Source organism: Netta rufina (genome assembly GCF_964035555.1).
Source record: "Netta rufina genome assembly, chromosome: 2".
NCBI lineage: Eukaryota > Metazoa > Chordata > Aves > Anseriformes > Anatidae > Netta > Netta rufina.
In genome coordinates this window covers 24,641,346-24,662,957 of record NC_140124.1, presented here as the reverse complement: position 1 = coordinate 24,662,957, position 21,612 = coordinate 24,641,346, and the positions used below count along the sequence as shown (strand labels likewise).

At 37.2% G+C, this 21,612-nt stretch overlaps 1 protein-coding gene across 3 annotated transcripts in view; it reads right to left on the bottom strand.

Moving 5' to 3' along the window:
• ANKIB1 (ankyrin repeat and IBR domain containing 1) overlaps positions 1-21,612 on the bottom strand; it is a 96,695-nt gene that overhangs the window by 39,196 nt on the left and 35,887 nt on the right. For all 3 annotated transcript variants that reach the window (XM_084282214.1, XM_084282212.1, XM_084282213.1), the window contains exon 3: positions 7,238-7,538. In XM_084282214.1, the coding sequence (XP_084138340.1) occupies positions 7,238-7,538 (301 nt within the window). The remainder of the gene's footprint in view (positions 1-7,237; positions 7,539-21,612) is intronic.

Genomic DNA, 21,612 nt, shown 5'->3' with positions numbered 1-21,612 from the left:
CTGGGACAGGCTGCCCAGGGAGGTTGTGGAGTCTCCTTCTCTGGAGATATTCAAGGCCCGTCTGGATGCCTACCTGGGCAACCTGCTCTAGGAAGCCTGCTTTGGCAGGGGGGGTGGACCTGATGATCTCTTGAGGTCCCTTCCAACCTCTGTAAATCTCTGATTCTGTGACCCACTGGTGGTGACAGAACATGGGAGGATCCTCAGATAGGAGGGAAGATGGGGCACCAGTTCACAGACAGCACGCAACACTACTGGTTTACAGACATGTAAATGGTACTGTAAGCACACATGCTGGGTCACACCAAGCTTATCAACGCTCGATATAAAACATAGCCTTGTATAGTGCCATTTCACCAGCCTTGACTCTAACCAGTAACCACCTAGAAATAAAGTTTCTCGCTAATAAACACTACTTGTGCTGCTCTCAGTATCTTGGCAAACTCATCTCCTGCTATAAGCTGATCTGATATAAGAAAGGACAGCAAACACCACAGATTTTAAAGGCCAAGAGTGGATCGTTTAGCTGATTTATTATGACATCTTTATAATAAATGTTAAACTTTTAATGATGGAGAGCTCAAGACAATCATTTGCTACTAAAATGATTCATCTTATTTCTAAATAAAACTAAAATCTATAAACATTATCTTGCTTTCAGATCATGATGGCTATAACAACTCTATCCCGTACTGCAAGGATATTTTAAAGCACAGGTTCTAATTTTTATACTTCTAGAAAATAAAAGGTCCACAAATGGACCTCCACAAAATAAAAGGTCCACAAATGGTTCTCCACAAAACCTTTTTGATTGTGATCAGTTACTTCTTACTTTTCTCTTCAACATACTGTATTTCTTTATCTGTCACAATAAAATATCTGGAATTATTCAGAGAATCAGAGAATGGTTTGGGTTGGAAGACACCTTAAAGATCACCCACTTCTACCCGCCCTGCGATGGACTGGGACACCTCCCACCAGACCAGGTTGCCCAAAGCCCCATCCAGCCTGGCCTTGAACACCTCCAGGGATGGGGCATCCACAGCTTCTCTGGGCAGCCTGTGCCAGGGCCTCACCACCCTCAGAGTAAAGAATTTCTTACTTATACCTAAAGCTATCCTTTTTCAGTGTAAAACCATTACCAGTTGACCTGTCACTAGAGTCTCTCCCCATCTTGTAGATTCTTGTAGATTCTCTGAAACAAATTCCTGTGTTCTCCAAAATAAAAAGAAAGCAAAACCAAAAAATACTGCAAACTAGTAAACTAACAAGATTTAGTTGAGTTAGATATTAGCATCATCAAGCATGACACCATGTTGTCTCTTCATAGCAGAGTATCAGGTAGGAAAAAAGATAATACTGGGGTAATTATCAAGATATCCAGCCTACAGGTACCTTGCAATTCTTTTCGAATGTAACATTGCAAAAGCCTTAACTTGAGTTTCACATTCTATCTATACATTTTAAACTTTAACAGAAATTTACCTGAAGGAACTAAGACACCTTCTGAAGAAGAAAAATAACAAATAATCTTGAAAGAACACTCGATAGACCTATGAAGTTCAAGATCTAATTTGCAAGATGAGGAATACGAAAATTGACAAGATGTTAAAAATGATACCATATTTCTTTGGTACCACTGTTAAAAAGGCTCGTGTCTGCTAAGAAATGAAAAGGAGACTAATAATTTAAATGATCCCATTAAGAATTTAGATAATAAAAAATGCCATTTAACATGCCAAATATGCTGTGATAGAGTGGAATATATCTGCATGAAATAAAATCTGTTCAGCATGAAGGTCAAGCCTCTTTTTTTTTTTTTTTTTTGTTCAGCATTTAGAGGTAAGCACATTAACTTTGCCCAACTTATCTTTAGCAATGTGTTCCACACAGCTGTTCTGCTCTGAGAAGAAATGTAATGCATGTGAATGGAGAAGTATCAAGGCTGCACATTTGATCATCAGCTCTGAACAACTCAACTAGTAGGTGGTTCACCCACAGGACAGTATGTTTTTTTTTCCCTTTCCTTATGTGGGTATAGGGGGGATAGAAGTTATAAGGCTGGTGTTTTCCTGGAAAGTTACGGAAAAACAAGGAAACAATTAAAAATTAATTTTGATTTGAAGTGACAGTAATGATGCAAAACCAGGCAAGCAATGGAGAAAAAAGGCAAAATGCACTCCTGGGATTCTAAGTTACCTTCAACTTATTGGAGAGAGGGAAAAATCTTGTGGATTAGGCAATTCAGTTTTCCATCTCTCTCACTCTCTCTCTTTTTTTGTTAAGATTTTTAATTCTCAAATACTCTCAGGAGTAAAGGGATCACTGTTAAATTCATTCACTAAGCTCTGTTTCCTGCTTTTCATAATGTAGTGTTTCTGCTCATAATCCTGTTCCTGTTGAAAAAGTTAAAAGGACAACGGACAACACTGGAGGACTTAAAATATCTCATACACTAATCATAGGATACAAGATCCTCTACTATGGAAGGGCACCTAATGAAGTTTCAACTGGGGGGTCGAGCAGAATACTCTTTTCAGAAAACATGTTTCTGAAGTAGAAAACGTAGTCCATGCATTGGCACTACATAACTGAATCCAAATTCTGGCAAATAACAGTCCATGTGGATCAGACTGTAAATCCTTCTTCAAAGACAAACTGAAAGCAAATCAGACTCAGAATGGTTTAGTCAACTTAACACTGCATATTGTAATAATAACATAAACCAGTTCATATGGTTAAATGGGGAACAGTCAAGTAATTGGCTTAATTTAATGAACCGTATCACAGACAGTAAGAAATAAAATGATAATTTGTGAAGAAACACAAAGCATGAACTTTTGTGATGAGGTTAAAACCAATTGATTTTACAGTCTAGACTTAAAAGTTGCAGCCCAGCTCCAGAACCCCAATTTACTCCACAGCGAGCGTGATTCCTTCCAAAATCATCATCTTTTAACTATGTGAGCACAATTGCTTCGTGCTCTTGAAATTTAATCTTTTGGATAACAGTGTCTACTTCTAATACCACTGTATAACCCCATCTGGAGCCATAAAGGCAGCATGATTGAGGCAAACAACTCCTTGCTCCTTGTAAATCCTTTGTAAATCTAAAGTCTAAGTTACCTGGGGATTTCAAGTGTAAGTGTAATAGCTACAAAAGACCAAGGAATAGGAGCTGCTCTAGAAAATGCAACTATTCTTTCTTTTTGAAGGATTTAACAATATGGGTCCAACTGCTGGCAGTTTACAAATCAGTGTAATAGATAAAATATTTCACGAATATGAGTAAGCAAGCTCCTAAGTGCCAGAAATTAAAATATGTTGGAAACTGCTAAATGTTTCTTCTGTTTATCTCTTCTTTACCAGATGCAACCATTCTTATGTCAAACCATTTCATGTGAGCTTTATTTTGTTTTCACTGACTTTGGCTTGAAGAGGTTGATGAGTGCTAAATCCTGATACATCTCATTGTCTGCTAGGACACACACATTCATCATTTAAACAATAATGTTTAAAAACAAATGGATCTTCTTGGGGAAGGCTAGATAGAACAACTGTGATTGAAAATCTTTGTAGCTAGAATTTATCAGGCAGCTGGATCGAACAAGTGGTATTAAAAAATAGGATGAGAGAAAAGTACATGATCTTCTGCAATCCATAATTTTCTCTGTTTGTCCGATCTAAAAAAGAATTAAAAGTTGACTGTCAACTTAAAAGCAGTGTTTACTTAGACCAAGGACACAACCTGATGCTTGTTTACAAATCAGTTGCATCAAGAGGCACTATCACAGAATCACAGAATGGTTTGGGTTGGAAGACACCTTAACGTCACCCAGTTCCAAGCCCTCTGCCATGGGCAGGGACACCTCCCACCAGACCAGGTTGCTCAAAGCCCCATCCAGCCTGGCCTTGAATGCCTCCAAGGATGGGGCATCCACAGCTTCTCTGGGCAGCCTGTGCCAGGGCCTCACCATCCTCAGAGTAAAGAATTTCCTCCTAGTGTCTAATCTAAACCTATCCTCTTTTAGTTTAAGGCCATTTCCCCTTGTCCTGTCACTATCTACCCAAGTCAAGAGAGGAGATTTCTCCAAGTTGAACATCCCCAGCTGTCTCATTTCTTCATAGGAAGTCGATCATATAACCATACAAATGAGGAAAGATGTAGTTGTAGCTGTAGTTGACAGGAAGAGTCAGGCAATACTGTTGTGCAATTCAGTTACTGTGCACATTAATTAGCTGGATTTGAGTATAATTCAGCTAGAAAAGACTGTGACCTGCCTCCCTGGTGAAACTTGGGACATGTGTAAGTAATTTCTAGGGAAGTACTGAAGACAAACTGCTACCATGGCGCTTGCAGAGCAGTAACAACATGGCGCAGAGAGGCCACAGGGGCAAGATTTAGGAGGTTAAATAACAGAACATAGTAGCAGCATCCTGTTAACTCTTCTCATAACTAAGGGACCAGACAGCCAGAGGCTTACATTATAGCACAGAAAACATCACAGGGAAGCAGTTTCCATTCATTAGAAGCTCAGAAAACTACATAGGAAAGATGATCTTTATACTAACAAAATGAAAAGCATGTTGGCTAGAAATAATAGGACACCAGGCTAAGCTTTTAAAGAAGGAACTAATGAAAAAACAGAACAGCATACAGCTCAAGGTCGTGACAAATTTTAAATGTTTAGATAGAATCTGGAATCTTGATGGAATATAATCAATATAACAAAGTGATACCACTGGACAAATTACATGAGAATCTCAGAGAAGTTCACAGCGTTGGAATAGTGATGCTATTTTTTTTTTCCTTTTTAAAGCTCATAGATAAATAAACTAGCTCTACCAACAAATGCCAGAGAATTGTAATGGAATACAGTTCCGGACTTTAATAGAAAAAGCATTAATGATCACCTGACCAAAACTGCAAGAGAAGTGAGATGCTAACAAAGAACAGGAATGCTACAAAGCCAGAGCACACAAAGTGAAACTTCAGACACTGAGTCTCCCAAGTATACTGAGAAAATGCTGTGCTAATATATGATGTGTAAATTAAATTTTCAGACTCCATAAATGACTGAATCATTGGCAAACTAGTTAGTCAACACATGAGAGGAGAAGCAACTCCTGACTTTGTCCAGAGTAATGTGCAAGACCTGATTCAAAATGTTACTATGAAAGAACCACTCAATAGCAATTCCCAAAACGTACTTAGAGCCAATGTCCTTGCCAAAGCAAAAAAAAAAAAAAAAAAAAAAAAAAAAAAAAAAAAAAGACAAATGATCCACTACCTAATTTCAAAAAGTGGTACTGAATAAAAGTGCTGAAATTTTCTAGAGACATTAGAAGAATCTGTCAAGGTAGAGTAGCAGGACAGATTCATACAGGAAATAGGAAGCTGAAGCTGTTTCCAGATGAAGAAAATGTAAAGAACAGTCTGGAAAAGGGAAATGTAAAAACACAATGAATAAGGTTAATAATGGTTTTGAACAATGTGCCAAGTGCCGAACAATTCAGAATAAATCATTTCAAAATCATACAGTGAATGTGTCTGTAAAGTTGGTCGCTGGACAAAAATGCAAAAGGAATCTCAAATAATGTAAAGCAGAAACGTGACAAGAATTGCTGGAATCCTGCTTCTCCGTGGACGTACCACGTAGGTCCCTATGCTTTATGAAGGACACCAATCAAAGTCTGCTTCCAACTCAAGTCCCAGCACAAGTGGTTCTAGAACAAATCAATAAAACAAATACTAATGAATCTTCAGGACCAGATGGTACTTATTCCTGAATCATAATGGAACTTAAATAGGAAATTTCTGAGCTATTTATTATAATATGCAACCTATTGCTTACAGCTGTCATGGTACAAGATTAGAAGGTGGTAAAAGTAACACTAATACTAATAATAGCACCACAGAAAATCAGGAAAATACAGAACAGTACATCTGTGGTAGCTTGATAAAGTAAACTGACAGAAAGTTCAATCACAAGCATTACTGATAGATATCTGGACAAATATGAAATAATGAGGTAAATACAGCTTTCTTTGAAGGATGTTACATACCACTAATTTATTAGATGTCTCTGAAGGAGTCAAAAACATGTGTAAGAAAAAGCTGTTTAATGCAGTCTATGTACAGACCTCCAGATAGTTCACCAAAAACATTTAAGAAAAGTAGACAAGCATGGAAAGCTGTTTGACCAAAGGAATAACTTGTTAAAAGGCAAGAAAACAGGGAAAATGTCACTTTTTACTGCAAAGAGAGGTCACCAGCGAAGTCCCACCGGTCCTGAGACCTGCCTGTTTAAAATGTGTACAGGTATCTAGAAAAGCAAGGGAACAAGTTGATAAACTCTGCTGATGATACCAAGTTAACGACTGAAGAGCAGATTTAATAAACATGAAGTTATGCACAGCAGGAAAATAACCTACATTTTACATATAAAAGCTGAGCTCTAAACTAATCATTACCATTCCAAATACAAACCTTGATGCTATAATAAACAGTCTTATGAAAATGTTAGCTGTTTTTGAAAAGGTTAGATGTCTGTTCTTGTGTTCTTTAAATTAAATTACCAGCATAATTAAATACTATTTCTCATTATTTGGTATAGTTTAAAAATAAATTTGATGGGAGACCTTCAAAGCCATTATGATTCCCAATTACTCATTGATATCCACTACTTTCACAAACATTAAAGTCATTTTTAATTTATAAAAAGGTAATTATATTGGAGTATGTTTAATTATATTCAAGTATGTTAGCACAGTTGTATGGCATCCTATAAAAAAGCTGGGCACTGTAAATTAAAGACATCAAAACTGTTCTAGAAACATGGACAGCCAGCATTAAAACTCTAATTTTCTTTCAGGAACTTATTTCACTTCTCTTTACACATACAGGTATGCCTCTGTTTAATTTTAAAGCTTTTTCTCCAATGGTACAGTCTTGTAATTATTTCCAACTCTTATAAGCCTATGTGAGTCTATATTGTGCTGAAGAGTTTATGTCACAAACTTAACGTGTATGTAATTCATTTTTTCCATTGTTTTCTATGCAGTGTATGTTCTGGGCTGCTTATCTTTGTCATTTTTTCAATTATAGAAAAATAGAATTAAAAAGTTATTTCAGTATACATTATCATTTTTTTTTCTTAAAATAATTTGTGAAACACTCTGCAAGTAATTTACTAATAGCAGTTATGCAGACTCATGATTATATATCAATTTTTACCTCGACGCAGGTTTTCATCCCTGAGGCAGCAGCATAGTGCAAAGGTGTATTTTTTTTATTATCAACAGCATCAATAGCTGCTCGTTCGTATTGTCCTTCATCCAGCTTTGCTCCCTTCCATTTCAAGATCATTTGCAGACAATCTGCTCTCCTGCAGTCATCTTCCGAGGGTCTGGTCAGGCGAGGATGAAGAGCTCCTTCCGAGATCATGATCTGAGGTCCCATACACAGTAAGTGCATAGATGTCTCATTGTGCACGTTCCGTTTATTTGGGTTGCCATCCCTCACAAAAAGGAAAGTTCTGCAAGAAGGGGAAAATAGAAGAGAAGTAATTAGCACACAATTCCACACATTTTCGTGAAGTGGGAAGAGTCTACTATGACAGCTCTTTTTAATTCTTGACAATATTTTGATTAGCTGTGTGAGAGATTAACATTAATAGATAATTATTACTGGATATGTCTACTGTTAACATGTAGAAGTACAAAAAAAAAAAAGGTCATTCATTACTCTATGTGGTGTTTACAAGTTGCTTTATTTACCCATTTAATTCCTCTCAAAGACTACAAATTGTTTTTATTTTCATTTTTGGGAAAGCTCTGTTTAGAACACCGGTCCATGTGCACTTGAGAAAAGTTGGGGGAGTGATAAACATCCACAGGCGTGAGTACTCTCTGCTCTCCTTCAATTCTCTTAGGAGTCAATAGCCAAGATTAGGATGAATTACCGAAATATCAAAAGCACATTTGATTACTTTGTCCATTTGTGACAAATTTTAGTCGGCCAAGTTTCTTCTAAAACTCTGTGTTGTTTTGCAATAAATGTTATTAAGTCACAAGACTGATGAAACAGATAATTTCTTTTTCTACTCTGTGTTCTTAATAGCAGTGCATTTGGTAGTAACCTAATTGAGAATGCTAGAGTACCTTCTTAAAAATTCATTCTTTTTCCCCGTATCTTTAGTCAGACATAAAGGCAATATTTACTATTTCTTGAAAATATGAAATACTTTTTCTGCCAGCACTGCATGCATTGAGTAAAGACACTATTTGCTTTCTCATTCTAGAATATATGAAAGTGAAATATAATGCAAATATGCCCACCTACGCGGATGACAGAGACTGGCAAGAATTTACGTCTTTTCTTGGAATGCTTTAGAGGCAGTTCAAAGTGGACAATTAGCTATAGCAGCAAAAAGGGTCAGCTAAGGAATGAAAAGGAAAGAACAGACTGATTCCTGGAATTGCAAATCTAATTCCTGACAGCTCCTGTGGCCACGCAGCTTTCTGCTGCATCTTGCCAGCAACGAACTACAGAAGTCACAATCCAGTTCTGAAATGGAAGAACTAAGACATGCCGTACAAGGCCCATGAAACCAAACTTGCTTTAGCCTTTTGAGGTATATGCTATCAATATAATAAATGATAAATTAATAATATATTTAGGTAATAACATTTTCCTTAAAGGAGGGTGTATGGTAGGAAATGTTAGGAAAGAAAGACTGTCTCTTTATAAGTGGCAATAAGAATCCTATAGGAGGTACAAAAAGAAAGCAAGGTACTAGGTAGGACTGGAGCTGGGGAGAAAGCTACAATGAAAGAGGTTTACATGAAGATAGGAAGGATGGCTCACAAAAGAGGTAAGTTCACGCTAGATCGGAAGCATGGCACGTACATTCAAGAAGTCACTGCAGAAACACGTGTGCTGCTCCCACACGGCCCCTCACACATAAAGCCAGCAGAACTCCCTATTCATCCCCTCTTCAGGCTGTTCCCTGCCTCCTAGCATTTTTCAAGAATGAAAAAAAAAGTTTTTCTGGAATCCTTAAATCAATCCAGGGGACCAGTTTCCACATCCCTGCCCTCACCTCTCAGACTAATTGAAAATAGTTCCAATCATTTTCTGTTCAAAACAGGCAGCTCAGCCACCCAAAGGCAGGCACAGCCTAAATACAAAATCAGACTATTGATCTTGGTGAACAGCAGAGCTCAGAAGAACTTGGTAACCGAACTGACAAAAGAAAACAGGGGCAGTTTAACATTTTCATAGCTTTTTTCAAAGATTCTCCCGATCAGTTTATGATGACTGACATCACTGCTAACCACCAAAGCCTAAAAAATAATTCCTGAGTTCCTATAACAACTTAAAAAGTAATCTCTATACCGATCTTAAAAAAATACTGCAATTATTAGTCCATATAAACTTCTGAATCCACAAATAAACTACTTCAGACAGAGACAAAAATGGAAAATCGAAGCACATATAACAGCAAAAATCTTTTGGCCCAGAGACATGTATTAATTAATTTTAACTGTGGGTCCATATAGAAAAATGCATAAAAGCAGTATAGCAACAATTAGATTGGATGTAACTGAAAGATCTGCATGTGAGGTCATTTACAACTAATAAAACAAGATGACAACATTCACGTGTCCCACACAACAATTAAGTTTTACTATCTTCTGTTCTTCAACAATAAATGTACCTCATCATCTTTTCTGAGTGGAAACTGTGAGACAATTACTTACAAAAAGTTTGATATCATGTTGTTACCTGCCCAATTATGCTGCTGTTACTGCCTGGTTACAAACTGCCTGGTTACAAACTAAAAGGGGAAGTGCCACCTCCCCTTTCCACTGTCCCCGAGTACACCCCAGCAGGCATTATGTGGCATGCCTTTCTCTCTTTAGGAGCAATCCCATTCTTTTGGAGGACAAAGCATAATCCTGAAATTATTTTATTAATAAAGGAAGAGGCTATATAGGGTGGGTGTGGAACTTCCCTCTCACAAATTACTGAAAACAGACTGAATTTAGTAATTCACTCTAAAAACGTAGGTACTGTTTATCTGGCCTTATAGGGGAAGGATGTCCTGACAATAGCCCTGTGGTCAGCTGATTTTCTCTCCTTTCTTCCCTTTGAAAACCTCTGAACATCTTGAGTTCAAAAAGAAATTTGCTACTAAAATACTTTTCTTTTAAAGAAGTGGTAACAAAGTATTCAGATGAAACGAACTTCAGAAATACAAAGCGGTCTCCTCTATAAGCTTACAACTCCTCACCACAGGCCTGCCACACACCACTTGGCAGAAATCCTAGGAGGTCTTCAATATCAGGACGTCTCTGACAATCCTTTAATTTCTCCTTTTCAACTTATATTTTCTGATTCCTAAGCCTAAATTCTGTTCACCAAACCAGTGTCAGAAATGGGCTACATCTCTATGTAGACCACTCTGTGCAGACAGCCTACAAGATAAACTAATGGGGGCTGGCCCACATGTGGCTAATCTTGAATGATCTTTCTCCTTGTTTGATTTTCCCTCCGTTCCAATTACTGTAATTGCAGAATAAAATAAACATCCAAACAAGAAACACACACACAAAACCATTGTATTTGTTTATTATAAGAACAGCTTCAATCTCATCAAACTTCAGGTAAGCCTGAAGAAAGATTTATAAATTTCCATTTTTGTATCACAGATTTGCATGTGTTCTCTAAAACTGATGATGCATTGTGGTTTAACCAAATCTTTGTGATAAAACAAGGTCATGCTCTTCTGGAAGTCCTTGGAAGTAAAAGCTGTGCTATCACTCCAGTCACCACTGGACTTTGTATGCCATCCATCACATTCCATTTTCTTGAAGATGCTGACATACATGTTCACCACTTTGCTTGCCTGTTTCATCATATGCTTTTTAGCTATATGGCTATACGTTAAAGGATGTGTATCTGGTCACACTATGGGGGAAAAACAGACCAAGCGCTACAGAGTGATAACAGTTTTTGTGCATCTAATTCACTTACTTACTGGTTTTGAGTCTGTATTGTTGAAATATATTTTATTTAAATTAGCAATACAACAGTTAGAAAAAAATGATAGAGTTAAAAAATATTAGACATTAGTATTAAAGAAATTGTGTTAGTCTCCTCAACCTAATCACCTAAAATATATACTGTGTTCAAAACCATAATCTAATTTTTGAGCCAACCACTGAAATGGTTCCAATTAGCTCACAATACTTTGAAATAAAAAGTAGATTTAGAGATGAGGTTTTGCAGAACACTTAAAAATTTCAAAATAACTAAAATGAAAGGTTTTTCAAATCCCTCTAGAACACACTGAAATTTGCTTTGGGTGCCTCAATATCCATTTTCCACCTTTTTATTTTATTATATAAAAAATAAGACATTATTCTGAAGGAATACTTTGTGAGAATACATAACACTGCCAAGTAATGTCTCAGAACTAAATTTCCACAAAACATTATGATATTATGAAAAGTTTTGATATAGAATGGTTCCCTTGTTGTTTTTCAACAAAACATATCAACAGAGACTGTTCTCACAATAACCAGCAAAACATGTATTGACGTTTTTCATTTTCAGGTCAGGATACATATGCTGGCATTGTAAATTTCAGTATTAAAACTTCTTGAAGACAACATTTCCCTTTCTGTAGCTAGACTCATTCAGCTGTTCTCCATCTTACAGCTTCCAGCTGTCTTCAATAAGCAACATCAATGTTAAAACTACTTGTACCTTTTCTCTAGGAGTTTGTGCTGAAATAACTAATTCATCGTTTTAAGAAGCCTTACTTTGGCAGCAAAAATGATCCTTAGAGAAATCTCTCTCATTACATTATAGCAGACATGGTAGTTGCATTTGTTATGAAATATGAATATGGTGAATTTAAGATTAAAGATCTTAGTGAGAGAGAGCATATTTTGTTTGCTCGTTTGTTTTCAGATGAAAGGGATTTAGCAATACAGGCAAAATGCTTCACAACAAATTACATGAAATGACAAGACTAACTGGTATCAAATGATATCCAAAATAAAGTATAACATTTCCTTGACTGAATAAGCTTTGTGTAGTTTGAAATAAGTGGAAAGAATGAGATGACAGAAGGAGAGAGAGATTAGAAAAATGGAAGCAAGGAAAGAAATGAACGAAGGAGAAGGAAAAAAGAACTCAGTGATGAATGATGAGATGAATTGCATGGAAGGCAATTAGGTATGAGAATGGTAGATGCTTTGGATATGAGGATTTGCAGGCACCCATTGTAAAACCTGCATATAGAAAACACAAGGCTAAATCTAAGACCTCTTGGTCTCTGCGAGGTATAACTTTGGAGACTCACTAAACTGAATTTTTCTAGTTCTTTTGCAATAAAATCTGTTTTACAATACTAAAATACACTAGTATATTTTCTTCTGTTAACTTCCTTTTACAATTCATTTTTATTTTTACTTCAAGTAAAGATCACCTCAACTTAGCCTTCAATGTATTTTTAAACTGCTCTATGAACAAAGAAGTATGAAGTTGCTCATTTTTCAATTCATACTCCTTAAGTCCTAACTAAGGCATTGTCAAATCAAGATTAAATAAAGTTGTTTCTCTTTTTACATTACTGTTCCCTTCTAATACTAGCCATGAAAGTTATTAACCACAGGTCTCCTAATGGTCCATCCCCAAACCCCTGCATCTTCCTTATAAAACAAACAGACAAAAACAACAAAGTTCACTGCCCTAGGAAGAAACAGACAGCAGATAAAGATGGTAAACAACTTCCTGTCTGCCTCCTTTTTCACTGGTTTTAAAAATTAGATAACTCTTCCACATTCAAGTCAATAGCCCTAGCTATTTTTACCTGGAGTACAGACCTAACAAACAATTTCTAAGCCTCTGTGTAACACAAAGTTTGTGAAGGCAGCAGCTACTTTCGAATTAGAAGTATGAGGAATGACAATTAGATGTACAGGAATGAGCAGATAAGAAAGAGTTATAAAGATGGGGCCAGATCCCCTGTGCAACCACTACGGTGGGCTGCAGTAGGGTACGAGGACACCCAAATGGCAGCTGCTCTGCAGAAGCCCCCAGCAGGATTTCCTGAGGACAAGCACCCGAGGCAGTGTTGAGGCTAAAGGCTTTACTTGGTACAAAGGCCTCCTGGCCTGCTAGCAGCATGAAGCCAACAGAAACAATTCAGTACTGCATGGGGGGTGGACTTTGCCTTTCCCATCAAGTGAAGCTTGATTTTATTTCAAAGTTTGAGCTCAGTCTGCCTAACGTGCTAGACGGCTGCAATTAGACCCACATACTTGAAATGTCAGGAGCGTCTTGTGGGTATTCGTTAACCACATCTTTTTCTCCCACTTCAAGGTGCTTTATATCCAACATGCTGACTCTGCTACTTCTTTAATTCAAAGTAAAATGTCACTCTAAAATTCAGTGAAGAACTGTCTGTGATTTCTGTATTACACCGAGCCAGGCCTTTTGCTTTTTTAATTACCAGAAGGCCTTCATTGTCACCTCCCAAGCCAAATGAAGTTTCTCAAGGATCTTTAGCTATCTAATCATTGCTGTTTAGAGTTGATAACACTACAATGTACATTTCTGTTTTCTGTTTTTATTTAGCGCTTTATCATCACTTACATTCCGTGCTGTGATATTTTAAAGCATGTGATTCACTCCTGAATCAGGTTACAATGCATTGATTTCAGAATAGCACAATGTTTCTGTGGTGACCTGCAAAAGCTGTAAATAACACTCTTTTTCTTACAAAACACACTTAAAACTTAAAAACTTGCAGTATTTCTCTCGACAACTCTACCAAAGTTCTATTTAATAATCCCAAACTATGGGGATTTCATCCATATTACAATGACTATAAGCTGCAAGCCATTAGTTTTCCTGTACTAAGATTTATGTGGGTAACCTTTGTAGAAGACTCAAACACTGCATGGATTCAATTTCTCTCTCATAACTTGAGGTAGATGTTTCACCTTATATGTATTCCCTGAAAATTGTCTTAGGCTGAATTTCTGCATAAAAACAGAACTTCAAGGCTGTCAAACCAGTGCCCTGTTTTAAAACTAAAACTTCTGACTGAAGAGTTAATTTAAAAGGCAGCCTTAGTAGTCAGTAACTATTGCTATAAATTTCTTCCACCATAAAATTAAGCTTCAGGGAGAAGCACAATAAAACTCTTGTTTTAAGAAGGTATTGAATAGAATCATACAATCATTTAGGTTAAAAAAGACCTTAAGATCATCAAGTCCAACCATCACCCTAAAACAAGAAGTGTCTGAGTCCTGCCTGCTTGCAGATTCTCTGTTCTTAAATAAGTAGAAAGGTACCTTTCTGTATTAAACAAATGATATAAAGACCTAGGATGGATTTAAATCTTTTAAACTGTCATTGCATCGTTTTACTATCACTTCATAGCACAAAGAACATTCCGACTCAAGTAAGTCTTTAATCAAGGTAGACTTTCAAACCCTGCAGCAAGAAATATTAGCTTTTTTTTTTTTTTTTTTCCCAAGAGATAAGTCTATAAAACCTCCCTAGAAAGCCATTCCCTTGCCTAAGATCAATGCCTGCCCTTCTGTCAAAGCTGTCTGGTAAAAAAAAACAACTATCCAATCATCTCTAAATATGTTAAAATCTTCAGTAAGAATCATCTACTGCAGGCAGCTCTCAAATGCTCACTTAAAATATAAATTTTCTAGAACAAATTTGTGTTTTTCTGTAAACAACACTGGTGTAGGGAAAAAATAGTTTTGATTACTTGTTCTCCTTGTTTGTTGCATACCTTCTGTGTCTCATGAATGGGTATGACAAACACCAGAGCTAGCAAAGGCAATCAGTACCTTGCTCTGGATATATAAATAGGTTTCAATAGGCCCCATCATCCCCCTTTTCCTCATCTTAATTTCATCCAAAAATCAAAGGGACAACTCTTCAGTCTAAGGGGGATTCAAACCAAAGCTGAAAAGCCCAGCTGAATACAGGGCTTACAGTTCAGAGAAGATGACTAACATCCCCAAACGGGTGAATTAATACATTTTGTATCAACAAATTCATTATTTGGCAGGGTCCCATTTTTACCGACGGTATTTGGTGCGTAAGACTTTCAAAGAGCAGTGCTGTAGACCCTTGTGATTTGGCTCATAACTTCAGAGGTATAAAAAAATACATTTTGCCTGGAAATGTACTGGTAGAGTGAAAAAATGTATTGCTTATGGGAAATACCACTTAACCACAAGGCAGTCAGACTTTACTCTAGTTACAGCTTCCAGATTTTGCTTCAAGCTGTAGCTCTTTGCAGAATCCAAACTTGAGGTGACAAAAGCATTAAAAAAGTGTTGAAAAAAGTGGCAAAAAAGAAATGGCTGTAACATTTACACCTACTACTACCAGTATTTGCAGAAAAGCAGCAAGAGACTCAAGATCATGGGGCTGTGAACTTGAATAATAAACAACTGACACATTCCCTCATTCTGGGAAACATCAACACGACCATTTCTTCAGGTTTTACTAAAAGGGTGATGAAAACAGCTACATTTATGGTCTGTTTCTCTATGCAATGCTATGTATTTATACCTATTAATAGCTATATATGTATGTATACACACATATATACAAATATGCATATAAAACATATGAAAATGTATTTATGTGTAGAAAAATAAAACCAAAATAAAAACCAAAAAGTAAAATGAAATTATATGGGTAGTTCTGATAGCTGGAGACCAAAACAAACCTGAACCTGCTAAAAGACCGTGAAACTTGCTGATTTTGATGCAAGGTACTTATGTATACTATATAAACTACACAGCAAATTGCACTACTTTATGCAGTACAAGGAAACTTTATGGAACCTTTATGCAAGGTACTAGAAAAGGAACAGCAACAAGGAAAATTAATCTGCATAGGATTCCTTTTCACAACATGCCCTCTAGTCCTTGAGTTAACTAGTCCATTTACGTCCACCTTAGTATTAAAAAAGTTATACTGCAAACTCCAGTGAAAGCATAAACCTATAGCTAGCAGCTTTTTGAGCATTAAGAGAAGTATGCCCAAGACATATACTGAAAACCCGAGCCCTTTTATTCAGTAATTTAAGAATCTCATGTCATGAATTAAATCATAGTTATTGAATCATTCATCTTCCAACACAACGGGTCAATACTGATGCATAAAAACCTTGAATAATCACCGTTCCGTTATGTCATTAACCTGAAGTACTTCCCCCTAAAATGTACTGTAATAAACAACTGTAGTGTTCTAGGAAGCACTTCATTTTTTTTTAGTCATGACTGACAGCTGCATACAAGTATAGGTTAGTTTAAATAGTGTTGTGAAAAATATTATTTCCCTAGGCAGCCTCAACTAGTACAATAATTATTGTTTTTTATTATTATTTATTTTTTATTCATTGTGTGGTAGTAGAAAATTATTTATTACTTGCAGGTACTTCTCTGTTTCATCAACTCTTAAGCTTCTCCTATAGCCCAAGAATCTGTATTCAGTAAAATAAATAAATAAATAAAAATGGGTAGGAGACAGTGCCTATTTCTATTTTAAGATAAAGAATCTGCTGACAGATCATTAAACTCTGCCTATTTATCAAACAAAACCAAAAACAAAATACCGTGGGACTACTACCCCAACTTTTTATAAGCCGTAAATTCAGCTGGCCCCTTGCCTAAGAACTGTTATGAGCATTGCCAAAATTCCTGTAAACATTAGTAATATCCTGCTAAAAAAGGTGCAAGGTTAAACCAGGAGCAATCTGGGCTAATGACAAAACATAGGAAGCAGTGGAGAGGCTGTCAAGGACACTGTACTCCACTGCTGATGGAGGTCTGTGAAGAGCTAATTCTTCATTCTGAAATTTGAAGTCTTCACAAACATTTTAAGATCTCTTATGTCAAGGACTCCACTCTGGCCCCAGATGCTGTATTTTTCCTAAACAGAAATGCCTTCCATTTTTTCCTATTCCTATGACTCTTATCAAATACAGTACATCTGGCAAAATGAATTAAATCCACTTCCTGAGTACTCAAACAATTTCTGCAGATTTTCATAGATAAATGTTAATTTGAGGATCAAGTCCAAACTATGGTGCATATGAATCATATCTTAGAGCAATCTAAGGTTAAAATGGAAATCTTTGCCAACATTTGCTCCTCTGGGCCTGTTTCACTTATGGGCTTAATGTAACGTTCAATGCAAAAATACCGCCTAGAACTCAAGCACAGTGTTCAATCTCTCTTAAACTGGCTCAAAAAAGCCTCACAATCTTTTCCACAGCATTGCTGCAATTTCACCTATTGCCTCTCCAGACAGCTTGTTTCAAACAGATTATTAGTGATTCAGGGTAGGTCAGCACCTGGACCTGATTCCAGTTTGGGATTGACTCACGTTGACATAGCAACCCATCACCTAAAGACCTCTAAGAAAGGTCTTACACAGATACACATCAACAAAGAACTTGCTATTTTATTTACTAAAAAGATGCAAATACCTTGAAAAGTTTGTTTCGGTGGTTTTGCGTCAGCTATTAGGACTGAGTATGAACTTTTGTAAGTAGCAACCTTTGGCTTGGTAGAACACAGAAGACGTAGAGGGACAATGTGCAGGAGTGTCCAAGGGACACAATGGAATTGTAGAGCACAGATCCAAAGATACTCTACACTAAAAGCAAGGAACACAAAACTTGGTTAATCCTTATAGTTGTTATGCTGTGGGACAAAAAAAAAATCATACTTTATACATGGTTCTAAAGCCTGTCAGAAGGAACAGCAGACCAAAACAGAACTAAGCCATTCCTGATACAAAAAGGTGTCAAAAACATCCTGAAGTTACCCTTAATTGGAGAATGATTGGATTTTGTTTTGGAGTGCTTTGAGCTTGTTCTGTTGTTGGACAATTAGGAATGCTGCTTCTATGATCCACTGAAAAGCACTTCTGGCTTTTATTTCAATAATCCAAGTGAGATTTCAAAAGAAAAAGAGCTGCATGCCAAATTAGAAGTGGCTTCCACTGGAACTGGCTGCTTACCAGCAACTTTTGTGACTAAATGCCTTCTGCGATGCAAAATCTGTATGATTTTCATCTTTCTCTGGCCCTTAATGCTATACGTTTCTTTAGAGTTAGAATCAAATCCCTAACTTAGGTGTGATCCTCTCAGCCTCCTTTCCAAATGCCTCCTTTGAACCCATTTTTTCAAAAAGACTATCCACACAGAATGATCTTCCCAGGTAATTGTGAGATTCTTTTTATATTGGTTCAAACAAATGCCGGATGAAATAATAAGCATGAAACTACCAAGGATTGGGTTCATCTTCACCATTTAAACACGCAACTTTGTATTTCTGCACACAGACTGTTATCTTCATATCAGCTTGTAAATCACCTTGCAGTGTATGACATCTAGTGTTGACATTATTTATGTGGCAAAAATGATGACATTACACAATTACTAATGGGCCTTCTAGCAGTTCTATTCTTTTTCTTTCTCAAAGACTATGAATGTAAAATAGAGATTGTCTCATCTTCCTCTATCCCTTCCTCCCTCCAGAAAAACCCTTTCAATCTGTACATTGCTTGATCTTTAATGATACCAACAGAATACACTTTTTATTCTTCTTAAATGTCTCAGTGAAATAATTTTATTTAAATTGAAAAATATGTAATTTTAAAAAATTGATTCACCTACAGTTTATATATATAACGTCACTGAATATGTTAGCTGGATATTGCATTTAGCTGTAAGAGCTAATTATTTCTGACAGATTTCAGTTTATCAGAAACTGCAAGTCTCCCAGTCACTCACTACTCCTGTACCTACTGAGGCAGTAGGTTCCTCTGATGAGGAAGCCACGTGTGCCTCCAGCTCCAGGGTGAGGTTAAGCCATTTGACACAATTCAGCGGGTACCAATCAACATGACAGTCACAAACTCTACCTGGTAACAAAGTCAGTTGAAATAAAGATTCAGTCCTCCTTGATTAGGACCAAAGCTATGCTTTATTCCTTTACAACTCAAATATAATTTTACTTTGCCTGTGGTCAAATAGTCACAGGGTTCTGCTAAGGAGAACAGACAACACAGAATAAAAAATCTTTAACAGCATACTGCATTGATGTATCTCATCTTTCCATTCACAAACATCGAGATCTTATTTTTGCAGTATGTGATTTTCAAGGAAACAAAAAGGACAATGCAGGGAATAGATGGCAAGTCTAATAACAACATTTGAACAGTCTTTAAACATGTGGAGGAAAGAGCACCGCAACCTAAGATTTCTGGTATTATAAAGGGTGCAAGGTGAAACCATAAATAAACACACTCAACAGTAGAACCTGTAACAGGCACCACACATATTCAACATACTAAGATTAAAATAATCTGAAATCAGTCAGGAAAAGTTATTTTTTAAGAGCTAAAACCATAGCAGCTGACTGTCGTTTGAGCTTTACTTGTAGGCCAGGCTACCATTAATATAAAGTCTGCTTGCTGTTGCGTATGGATTTTTGCGTTTGGGATTTAGGATGAGAACAATGCTGGTAACACACGGATGTGCAGTTGTTGCTGGCAGTGCTCACCCAGAGCCAGGGCCTCTCCTGCTCCACGCGCTGCCCAGCCAGTGAGGGGCTGGGGGTGCACCGGGAGCTGGGAGGGGACAGCCAGGACAGCTGGCCCAGGCTGCCCAAACGGGTGTCCCACCCACCCCATGGGGCATCAGGCAAATTCCTTGCTTTGCTTTGCATGCACACACAGCTTCTGCCTTACCTCATAAATTGTATCTCAGCCCATGAGTTCTCTCCCCCATCCCACCTGGGGAGAGCGAGTGAGCGGCCGTGTGGTGCCGAGCTGCCTGCCAGGTTAGGCCACAGCTCTCCACTTGAGAGAAGTCATGTTCTGAGATACAGGCTGCACATATCTCCCTCCAACGTATCCAAAACTAGTTTTCAACATGACTGCAAAAGGAATAACGACCAACAAAAACTGGCATGGGAAGTCCCAAATGTGCCGTAAACAATACAATGCTCCTTCTGATGTCAACAGATTTTCTGTCAAGTTTATCCCATGCAGCATATTGGTGGTCTCAACAGACTTTCTCTGGTGACATTATAATTGCCTAGATCAGTCCTTATTGAAATCTCTTAAGTAGCTATAAAAGCTAGATTAGTTAAGACAAGGCTGTAGCATGCATTGACCTGAAATACCCAAAGCTGCACATTTATTAACTTATCAGGAAATTTCAGCTGAGAATCCACTGGTATTTGATCTGCTCTAATTCTACTGCAGTGAAAATTACTTCCCAAATCCTAGCAATGAAACAATAAATACTTCCTATAGCCAGGTCTTGGACACATCTACCAACGCTTCTCTCTGGCTTGTTCAGTTATGCATTAAATGTATGAGTTCCTTTACCATTATCACTGTTAGACAGACATCAAGAATGTTAAAAAAAAAAAAAAAAAAAGTAACTTTTTTCAGTTTCAGGATTCACCCCAATTTCCACACTCTTTTGTAACAGGAAATCTTTACTTTTGCTGTTCTAGAAAAAATCAGCCTCACAAGCCCCTTCTGTCCCCCACAGCCTCATGTTTCTGTCACCTTCTCTCCTCTGCTCTCCACCGTCAGCCCAGGACCAGGAGTAACTGCTACAAACAAGCCACCTTAGGCTCGGATACTCACAAAGTGCTCAAATGTAGCAGTATGAAGCATAAATTGGAAGAAGTCTGTCATAGATTCAAAAAGCTTCCGAGTAAAATTACAACACTGAAAGTCACACCACAACATACTTTGTAGAGTTACAGGTTATCTAAGAAGGTTTTTCCTTTCAACCATTAGTAGTTTCCCCATGATTTCCAGGCACTCCATCTCAGCCACCCGCTGGAAAAGCCTATGCTGATGTCTTATTTCAGGAGTGGTTCACCACCAGCCAGACCCTGGTGGATACCTTTCCAAATTGATAGCAGTTCTTTGAAGCTGAGCAGTCAGGTGGTCCCAAATGTACCTTGGGATTAGGGGAAAAAAGCCTGAGGGCAGCTGAGGTACTTGATCATCCGAAGACTGAATTTTCTAAAGAAAATAAATCCCCTGTGTGCTCTTGCTGTGTAATATTTTTATACCCATTTACTAAATGAAATTTAAACTATCCTCTCGAACAGGAATCTTCTGTCAAGACTTTCATTCATAGGGGATTGTGATAAATGTTAATGTAGAGTAGGATCAATTTGTATGTCGTACAAAGCTCTCAAAATCAATGTAAGTATTACGCATCTTTTATTACTTCTTGACGTTTCTGATGGTTATGTAACCTTTTATTTTTCTTCCCTGAGTCTTACCTATCATTCATGGAAGACTACCTGTTTATTAGCCTGCAATAAACACAATCTGAATAGTGAGATCAATACAATTTTGTAACACAGATGACATTTCTGATCCAGATCTATTAACAGCCAAGGCAAACTTTTCTGGAAGTCAATGCTGAATTCAAGTACCAACAGCAGATGTCCATAGACTGTAACACAAAATCACTTAGTAAATGACACTCAAATTGTTCTCATGATATT